Source organism: Pteropus vampyrus, unplaced genomic scaffold (assembly GCF_000151845.1).
Source record: "Pteropus vampyrus isolate Shadow unplaced genomic scaffold, Pvam_2.0 Scaffold619, whole genome shotgun sequence".
Taxonomy (NCBI): Eukaryota; Metazoa; Chordata; class Mammalia; order Chiroptera; family Pteropodidae; genus Pteropus; species Pteropus vampyrus.
This window is the reverse complement of record NW_011889400.1, coordinates 403243-414220: the sequence shown is the minus strand read 5'-3', so window position 1 is coordinate 414220 and position 10978 is coordinate 403243. Positions and strand designations below refer to the sequence as shown.

The 10978-nt window shown below is 33.4% G+C and overlaps 1 protein-coding gene across 1 annotated transcript in view; it reads right to left on the bottom strand.

The window, feature by feature from the left end:
- Positions 1–1041: 1041 nt before the first annotated feature.
- The window catches only part of EQTN (equatorin), a 12153-nt gene continuing 2216 nt past the window's right edge, over positions 1042–10978 (bottom strand). The window contains 5 exon segments of the mRNA XM_011384733.1: positions 1042–1321; positions 1785–1935; positions 4665–4730; positions 5968–6018; positions 9373–9459. Coding sequence (XP_011383035.1) covers positions 1042–1321; positions 1785–1935; positions 4665–4730; positions 5968–6018; positions 9373–9459 — 635 coding nt within the window.

The following is a 10978-nucleotide window of genomic DNA, read 5'->3' as shown; positions in this document are numbered from 1 at the left end:
GGCAAGTATCTGACTTACCTGAGTTTTTGTTGCTTGACCTATAAAAGAAACTTGCCTTTTTGTGGGGTAGTAGAATTCAATGTGATATAGTGTACCAAAGTGCCTAGCATAAAGGAGGTGAGAATTTAGGAGGGCAATGAAACCTGTCCTAAGTTCTCCCTCTCTTCCCTATCCACACATATCCACAAGAAACCTGAATCATTTCCCTAAAATCCTTCCAGTTGAAACTAGTTCATAAAAGGGAGGGAAAAAAAACCATGTCATTGGTTTTCTTTGTAAATTGAAATACTCCTGGGATGGATGGCCTCATAAGTCCCTAGTAACTTGAATTAGTCCTTGAGATGCTTTGCTTTTCTTCCAATGGAGCATAAGAGCCTGGATGCTTGAGGGAAGAGAGAAGGAAAGACCCTTTAGCTCTAAAAGACTCAGGGTCCATGAATCGCTCTCTAAGAAATTATGTGCTGGGACTCCTTCTGTTTTTTCTCTTCATCTGGAGCACCGTGTTATCTCAAGTAGTTATGGATACCTTAGAAATGGAAAAAGAAAATTTTTTTTTCTAATTGTCCTGTGAGAGCAGCCCTGATGACTTTTAAACAATTCAAGAATACTAGGTGTCTCTATTATTAATTTATTTTCATCTCTTGATGTGGCACAACTGTTTTGACAATAAAACATGAACAAGCATGTTCTTTTTGCTTTGGTGGTGGGGAGGAGCATGGATCATGCCGATCAACCTGAAAGTCCTCAAAACGCCCCCCGGTAAGGTAAATAGATATTTATGTCCTCATTTAAAAATAAACCAGCCCAGAGTGACTACTTTTCATAAGTCACTTTCCAAGATTATTTTTACTTGAGTATTCCACACCTTAAATTATGTTCTTGTATTTTTTCCATTATATATTTTTTATAGCTGAGAGAATTTTATTTAATATGTCCTCCTTTTAAGACACCAGAAAATTTAAATGTCTCAGCAGAGTTTCCAAATCATGACATTAGTTTTAGACATTAGTCACAAAGAAAGATACTTTTTTTATGACAAAATTAAAGTTGTGTATCAGCGGGAACTTCCTCATTCTGAGGTAAGTTTCTCTCATCAGTCAAACCTATGTCATCAACTGAGGCTGAGGAAATCACGTCCGTCATTCTAGATTTTGACTTTGTGTCTGATTTTCTCAATTCTGAAGAAGTGGTGCCCCAAAATGTGCTGCTGTCAGCACTCTTAGAAAAAGATGTGTCTGATATGCCTTCTGATGGATGAAAGTAAGACAGATTTGCCAGCTCTGGGTTGATGGAATATTCACTCTCAGATTTCTTTTTATAACTGAAAAAAGAAAACATATATCAAAAATTGTTTTAAATTGTGTGTGTTTGCAGCTCAACTCAAAAAAGCATTGTAAAAATTCAAACAGTGTATTGATACTTGGTATAACACTATGTAAATGAATGAAAAATGTTAGATTGTAAGAAAATGTGCTATTTAGAACAGAGTTCACAGCTCTTTTGTTCTAAGGCTATCAAAAAAAGATGCATATCTAAATTTTCTATATCTTTTCCAGTTGACTAGGGTGATTTCTATTTCTAGACAACTATTTTAAATATTGAGGAAATGTTCAAGTAGGATATTCCCTGAGAGCCCATGCTTCTTTCTGAATAGAGGAAATAGAACCAACTGAATACCTTCTATATAAATTTGGGAGTCATGTTTTCCTAACAGTCCACTAGAGAAGAGAGTGAAAGATTCACATCATATATGTTATGGAGATTCCAGAGGTGTGTAGACTTACTTTGTCTTCAGTTTGTACAGTAGGGAACTAGATACTGCCAAGAGGATGACAAAAAGGAAGAGGGTACTCAATGAGATGCCCAGCATTAATTTTAATTTGACATCCTGTAGTCCTTTCTGGCTGTCCTCATCTGTATTATTCAAATCAGAGTCTGAAAGGAAAGAAAGAAAATGCAATGAAAAAGAGTAACTGTGTTCATCAAGTTTTTCCAGAGGCATAAAGATTGCAAAAACACTTGCAGAGAAGTCTTCCACCACCTGGAGTATTCATTGCTAAACTCCTCTATCCTCAGGCAATGCAAAGAAGAAGGCTACAGGCTGCTTGCTCCCTTTGGCCAAGTACTCTTAACATTTTTTTTTTTTTTTCCGTTTAACCTTCACAGCAATCCTGGAGCTGTCCTTAGCTCCATTTTACAGTATCACAGAAGTTTATGAATTTTCCCATGGCACAGAGCTAATAAGTGGCAAAATCTGGTTTTAAACCCAGTTTACTAGATATTAGAATGTATATGTTGCAGACCCCACCCTGACTAATAAAAACCAGTTCAAGACTCTAAAATAATTACTATTAAAAAAGTGGTGAATTTACACACAAGGAATTCATTATTCAAAAGCAAAAGATGCAATTCTACTACTGGGATATAGATAGATTTTTCTTTTAAGCCAAAAGGATGGAGTGCCAGATGCTTTCTCCATGAAGTTTAAGAACTCAATTTGCCATTTTATTACTGAGATCAAACCTAGTGTTCTTGATGTTAAAAAAAGATATGGAAATTTATTTAACTTTCTAAAATAAGTTATACAATAAAAATGTTCAGATCCAGAAATGTCCAAAGTCTTTTTACTAAATCTATTAATGAAAACATATCTTTATTGCCAAATTTTATATTTTTCTCTGTGTATGACTGACTTAATAGACATTTACTTAGTAATGATTTTAAATGACCATGTTGATATTTCTTCCCTCTCCCCTAACATTCTCCCAAAAGTTCCAGGGGCTTTCATTATTTTCTAGGTAATGAGGTTTTGGTAATAAGCAATGACAAGCTCTCATGTCTAATTCTCTAATTTATAAAATATTGTAATTGTCAAAGTGCAATCTTAAACCAAGTGGAATGAAATGTGTGCAATTGTCAAAGACTGACATCTTTGGGCAGATTATTTCAGAATTAAACAAATGGGCTGCATCCTAATTGCTTTGCTATTCCTTAAAAAGCATTTTTATGAAGAGGTGTACTTATAGTACATTTTGTTTTTCAAGGTGATAGTCAAAACTAGAAAAGGGTTTGAAATTCCTAACCACTGGAAATTAAGTTATAAGTCTGGACAGAGTTTCTCTCTAAGCTTCAATTTTCTCATCTGTAAATAATATCATCTGGAGATAATATCAACTTCATAGAGTTGCTGCGAAGACTGACATAATAATGTGTATGAGCACCAGGCACTTACTGTGTGCTCAATAAATGATAGAAAATGAATTATGCTTAATTTAATTACTTGAAAAGACAAAATCTTTCTCAAGCGGCCCACCATTTGTCATTCCTATACATAGCTCTTCTAAACAAAGGCAATTCATTCTATTTTCTTGAAGCACTGTAAGGCAAGTGGCTGCACTTGTCAGATAATCCAGTGCAGAACTAACGTGACAGGACTTAGATGCATTACCAGATGTTATTTCTTTTTCAATAGTTTATTTGTAGGATGAAGTTTTGGGGGACATTAATATATTACCTTGTCATGAAATTTTCCATTCAAATCAGGTTTTTTTTAAAACTCATATAAATTTAATTAATCCATTAATGAAAATTACCACATTCAACAGCAGAAATTCTCTCATTCATTGCTGGTGAGAATGTAAAATGATGCAGCCAGTTTGGAAGACTGTTTGATAGTTTCTTACAAAGCTAAACATAGTTTTACCATACAATCCAGCAATCACAATCCTTGGTATTTACCCAAATGAGTTGAAAATTTATATCCACATAAAAACCTATACATGCTTATTACAGCTTTATTCATTATTGCCAAAACTTGGAAGTGATCAAGATGTCCTCTAATAGGCGAATGGATAAACAAATAGGTATATCCATGCAACAGAATATTGTTCAGTGATAGAAAGAAATGAACTATCAAGCCATGAAAATATATGGAGGAATCTTAAATGCATATTACTAAGCTAAAGAAGCCAGTCTGAAAGGCTACATACTATATGTTTGCACTACATGACATTCTGGAAAAGGCAAAATTATAGGGACGGTGAAAAGATCAGTGGTTTGCCAGGTGTTGGGGTGAGAGAGAAATGGATAGATGGAGCACAGGGAATTTTTAGGGCAGTGAAACTATCTGGATGATACTGTAATGGTAGACACGTGACATTATGGATTTGTCAAAACCCATAGATTTGTATAACACAAAGTGGACCCTAATGTAAACTATGGACTTTAGTTAATAATAATTATCAATATTGGCTCATAAGTTATAAAAAAAATGCAAGTTGATAATAATAGGGGAAACTGAGCAGGAGGAATATATGAACACTCTCTATACTTTCTGCTCAATTTTCCTGTAAGCCCAAAACTGCTCTGAAAATAAAGTCTATCAATTAAAAAAGAAAATCGCCTACCCCTCTATTTGGTTTATCTGATTCAGGAATGGAAGTTACAAAACAAGATGGAAATAGTCATCTGCAGTATTGTAACTAGAAAACAATGCTTAAGAACCATAAATTTCCTGAAACAGTAAATGTCCTCTCTGATACGATGTTAGCCACCACACTACGCTCTTACATGTACTACATCTTGCTAGGAAAAACAGCATCACTATGCAGGCACCTATGTGCAAGTATTTATGTATTCATTTAATCGAAGTGTTTTGTTCTTACTTGGAATTGGTTGAAATAAGTTATCTTTTCCGTTTCCACTTTGTACGGTTGGTGTTCCATTTAAAGCTGTTAAAACAACAAATTGGTGTTATAGTAAACACAATTCATTAACTAAAATTGTATATGTGTATAGTATATACAGTTTATTCATGGTAGTTATTTTCTATGAAGTCACATGAACCCTGAGTTAGTGAATACTGAACTGCTGATCCTAGGGCACATACAAGATTAGTTTCCTGTGAGCCTCTGGTCACAACATTTTCGTCAATCAATCAATACAGAACCTTGTTTCATGTGTGTTTCTGTTTAAAGATACTTTCTTTTAGTGTATATTGCTGTTTGATTAGATGAAGCTCACAGTCAACAGCACTGTAACTCATGCCTAAGTGAAGCGTACCTAACATACGTTTTCTCTGTGAGGTACATCGCAGCCTTCTTGTGCCTAGGAACGCTGGCCAGCATTTTAATACTACACACGGGGGGCATTTTAAATAGCAAAATCACTTACAGAAAGCACAAAATGCACATAGCATTAAATAGACCACAAAAAGGACATTTGTTTACAGTATGAGAGCTGAAATAAGAAGGCAGAATGTTGCCTTGTTCTCCCTTAGCTGGGAATTAAAATTTTTTGCTACTCTGAGAGTGTCTGCAAATGACTGCAAAAGTGCATCAGATATTAATTGGTGGGGGGGGAGGTTACAAATAAATTTTAGATGTCAATAAATTGTCAAATACAGAATCAGCAAATAATGAAGATTGACTGAATATGGTATATATTTTACATTTATAACACATGCATATTTCTGTGTGATATTACATTTATACATGTGCCCCATCTATGATATATACATTACATTTATACATGCATACACATATATGACATGCACATTACATTTATAATTCATGCTTATATATTTATGATATGTACACTAATTTTATGAATGTATGTACTTTGATATGTAATTTGCATTTATTCAGGCATTTCTATATGCTTACATGCATAATGCTCTTAACGCAAAGAAGGATTATATTGGACAAGAGACTTATTTAAAAATGTTAATTATAAATAAACTGAATGATTAGATTGCAACATTTATAGGAGAATAAAACTTTTGGGAGGAGAATCAGAAAATGCTTGACACGATTCACTTTCTGGGTTTATTTTGCATTTGCTATTACATGTGTTGATGGTAGCAAATGTTGACATTAATTCTTAGTATTTACACTGATCTTGGCTTTCTTACATAAGACTTTAGAAAAATAAAACATTTTCCCAGCTACCTAACTACTGCTAGTTTACCTTTAACTAACATTGTCCAAAACGCAGGCTCATTTGGACCCTGGGTTGTTTCTGTTTAAAAAACAAAATAGAACAGGATAACAAAATAAGGTAATTTGGCATTAGTAAATTCATGATAGAACATTCATTTGTTTGTTAGTTTAGTCATTTAACAGTTATATCTGAGCTCTTACCATATACCAGACCCCTGTGGTTGGCACTAAGTTACAGAAATGAACAAGAAGCAGGTCTTAATGCTCAAGGAACACACGCTTGACTTCAGAAGCAGACAAGAATCACTGTTAACTGCTTTGTAGGATAAGAAGGGCTTTAAAGGAAACATACAGGTGGGATGCACAGAGGAACCAAATTCAACTTGCAAAACCTGCAAACCCTTCGAAAGGGAAATGATGCATCAATATAGGTTTAGAGGACTAGTAATTGTTTGCTAGGCAAACGAAGTGAGAGAGAGGTCATTCTACTGTGAGCAAACTCAGAACCATGAGCAGGTTAGGTAAGCGCTTGGAGCTTTAGGTAGTCTGGAGTGAAAAACATCAATGGGGCATGTGACCAGAGATGAGACTGGAAAGTTCATTTCAGACTTGAATGCCTGGTTAAGCTGTTAGAATATAACCCCAAATTTAAATAGTGAAACTTAAATTTTTACTTATTTAATGATATATGCTCCAGGTATGACTATAACCTTATAATTTTAATAGTTCGAATATATTTTTCAGAGGGTTCTTTAGTGTTTTCTTCTTCATGTACTTCTAGTAAATTAAAACTTTAGTGTAAATTACTAAAGATATTGAAGGAGAGAAATACCAGGATGATCAAGTATCTATTTTTAAATATATCTAAAAAATGAATAAGGTTTTTGTTTTTGCTTTTGTTTTAGTAACGTTAAAGTTGCAAATGAATTCAGAGTAATCATATTAGGAACATACTTGGACTGCATGAACTGGAGAAAATAGGGTTTCATGTAACGACAGGTCCATTGTCTTCAATTAGACCATTCATTCAAGACCTTAGAGGAGAGCCATCCTGGGTTGTTAGGGTTTCACAAATATTTTATAAGGAACAATATTCTTGGCAGGAAAGTAAAATGGTGATTTTGATTTTGCAACCTCTCATTTTCGACATCCCTCACCCCCAAATAATCTTAGGAAACATTAGTAATTGACTCTATGCAGAGAGAAATTTATTCCTCAAGCAGGTAGAAATTTTTATGGAATTATTGAAAGTTACATTAAAATGTATATAAATATACATTTATATATATTTAATATATAAATAGAAATATAAATAATCTATAAATCTATAATTTATATTTATATAAACATAAATATAAATTAAAATAAAATTGCATTTTAAAAAGAGCTTACTTCCTACCCCTTGTTAGATATATCTGAAAATAGATTCTTAGATTTTCACCATTTAAAAGATTTTAGAGTTACTTTAAACTGCAGCAGTACAAATTCTTTAATCATGCTATTACTTTATGAAATACTCAGGCTAGTGAAACTTAAATTTTTACTCATATAATGATATGCTCCAGGTATGACTACAGTGTAGTAACTTTAATACTTTGATGAGTAGAATGTGCTTCATTGGGTTTGCTAGTAGGTGATGTAGTTGTTTCATTGATGAGTTTATCTAAAAAAAGGGATAATGTATTATCAGCATATAAAAACATTGATTCAATATCTATGACTAGGCATATTTTTAAGCTAAAAAGTGGAACAAAGAAAGGGAGAAAGGAAAAAAAAAGAGAAAGATGCTGACAATTTTTGAGATAATTTTAAGGAGGGAAAAGAAAGAATAGTTTTCGTGATAATTTGGTTGCTTGCATATAAAACTGAAAACTTTTTCATATAATTTTCCAGAGAGAGGAAAAGCTGGGAATGTGGTGCCACAAGCTCCCTTGGGAGGTAAAGAAGATCTATTGGATTAGATACATTGTTTCAGATGGTTCCTGCATAGGCCTTGAACTGATACTATCAGTTGAGGACAGTTTGGTCACTGGTCAGTGTAATGACATGAAAAGGGAGGCAGCATCAGTGTCCTTGTAATTTGGAAACATGAATATACTACTCAAAACACAGTTTCAGATATAAAGATTTGGAGCTACCAGTCAAGGATTTTCAGGCTTGATTTAGTACATATCTCAGTCTATAGTGTGCCCATCTGGAGATATGTCAGTAAGAGTGTATTTGGGGACAATTACGACTAGAGGACCATAGTTTCCCCCATGATGTTTGTATAAAATTTTAGTTAATGTCGCCAAATACAGGTGTCAGTAAAGTTCCATATGCAGTACTGGCAAGCTCAGCATAGGAGGAATTCTACAGAGAGGCAGAATGAATTCAGACTGAACCTATAAATAGCACCATCACAGGTATCTTGTTGGCAAGAAACCGTGGAAAAGAGGCTCTGTTACCAGAGTTGACACTGATTCAGACAGGACTCAAACAATTGGTAAGTAATCCTTACACTCTGCTATGCAACCCTCTTCTAGTTTGGAGAAAAGTGTCTGGATTGCCTCAGCTACCTCCCTTGCCTTCAGAATTTTCGGGACTAACACAATTGTTAGTCAAAATTATTTTGGAGATTTCAATCTCTCATGGTCCTCAATAGGCCATCTCCGAAGGGAATGTGAAGTACCTGGTCTGTTTTCTTAAATAGGCTCTCAGTGTCTTGTCACAAAGAACTCAGATTGTTGTTTGCTTGTACAAGCAAAATTCTCATGAATCATTTGTCTAATTAATGTATACCTTGAAATGTCCCTATCTCATTTTTGTCCTGAGGTTTGAAATTACTCAAAATATTTCATTATTGTCAAGTATCTTTATTAATAATTAGGCATTACTGAGTCTGGCTTTTCCCAATATTGAAATTGCCATAGCCAGGAACGTTCTTTTATATTTACTTCCTTCTTTTCCTTATCTTCCATTTTATGCTTTAGTTTCATAGATATGAGCTATTTACACATAAAGGTGAAAGATGTGTTATATGCAATTAAAGGACTTTTAAGGGCCTCCAAAATCCCATGCCGACAATGGTTTTATTTATCAAATAGTTATGCTTGATGGAAAGATGCAAGGAAGCAACATTTGAAGCTGAAGCATAAAGCAGAAAGAAGTAAAAACATCAGTCTAAGAAAGACATAGAATTTTCTAGAGTCCTAAATTTAGTTATTTAATTTTTCTTTCCATGCAAACCAAAAATATGAGGCTAAGAAATGTAAGAACTTCCTCGCCTTCTGAATTTATCAATGCAACAGACATGGAGTCTCCTTAATTAGGAACTAAGACTTCTGATATTAGCTCTGCTAAGACCTTTTTTCTACCCAATACTCTCTAGTGGTGTTTTCAAGTCTTGCTCTAAGGGCTTTTCATATTTGCAATGGTGCCTTTCAGTACTTACAGTTTCTTAGAGCAAACTTCAGATCAGTTGTTGCTCTCACGGATATTTCTGACTGGGTGCCATTTGGATTTGCTGTTGTAAACACATCTAAAAATACAAGATCAAAAGTTTTCAGCAGCTAGCTAAGTCACTTCTTGTTCTTTTACATTTTTCTGCATCTGATTTTTTTCCTTAAAATATATGCACTAACTAATGATAAGAAAAGAACAATAAAGTATCTGAGACATTCTTCATCTACAAAATAAAGAAGTGAGGCAAAGATTAAAAATAAAATTAATGGGAAAAAAAAAGCTAAACTAGTATCCTTTCGCTACCTGATTGTTTCTGAGAAGAAATTATTGAGGAACTTATTTGGCTCCTATTATGCACATATTTAAGTGCACAATAGGTGCCAAAATAGATTTGTAAATGTGTAATATTATCACTGTTTGTATTGACATTATCAAAAAGCCAAGTTAGTGCATTCATTTGTCCTTGAATCTTCTGTGAGACTATGGAAAAGTTCAGCTTAAAAATCATATGCTTCAAAAACAAAAACAATCAAGGTCTCCCATATAAATTCACATTTACATATATACATAAAGAATTCTGCTCTTAAGAGCTCAGCAGTGTTGGCTGTAATTCAAGACTAATGAGCATATTCACTTAACCAGAATCAAAGTAAATCAGATCAAAGTGGCAGACTGAATGTACATACATGCTTTCTTTTTCCAAAATCTCATCAAATGACAGAAAATTTTATACACACATGAATGTATATATGTTTAATACATTCATATATATCTATTTCCCCCAGCATGCACACGTATGCATACACGCACGCTTGCGCACGCACACACACACACGCACACACACGCACAACACTGCTGTTAATGCATCATAATTTTTGAGAAATTGCTGAGCTAGATCTTTGGAGGAAAAAAATCACAGCCCAACATTTATGTTATGAGTTATGAAAGTATAAAAATTAAAACGCTGTGTATTTTTGCAGGGAAGAACAGATCAAAGAAACAATAAAAAGATAGTAAAAAATGAATTTCAAATGAAAATATTTAGATTACATTAAATGTGAGTTTCACATCAGTAAGACATTGGTGTTAGACATTTGGTGATAATCCTTGAAAAATATAACGTTTTATGGCTATTTTGTGCCATATACAAAAATAATTGTATTTAAGACCTAAGAGTTAAAAATAGAAATATAAAACTAATTTAAAAACTAGAAAAATAATTTAATATCTTGAATTAGGTAAGGCCTCTCTAAGTAAGATGCAAAAAGTAGAAATTATAAAGAAATTAATCAAAAATTGATTTTGTAAAATTTAGAATTTTCTCTATGATTAAGATACCTAAACAGATTTAAAGATAAGCAACAGCCTGGGAGAAAATACCTGTTACTTTTACCATAGAGAGAAGATTAATATACTAAATATAAAAAGAGCTCCTACAAATAAATGAAAATAATATCTAATATAAAAATGGGCCAAGGATAGAACGAAGAAATCACAGAGGTAGAAATTAAATGCACAATAAATACAGAGAAAAATAATCAACTTCATAATGTAAATTAAAATGGTAATAAAAATTTCTCACTTATTCACAAAAT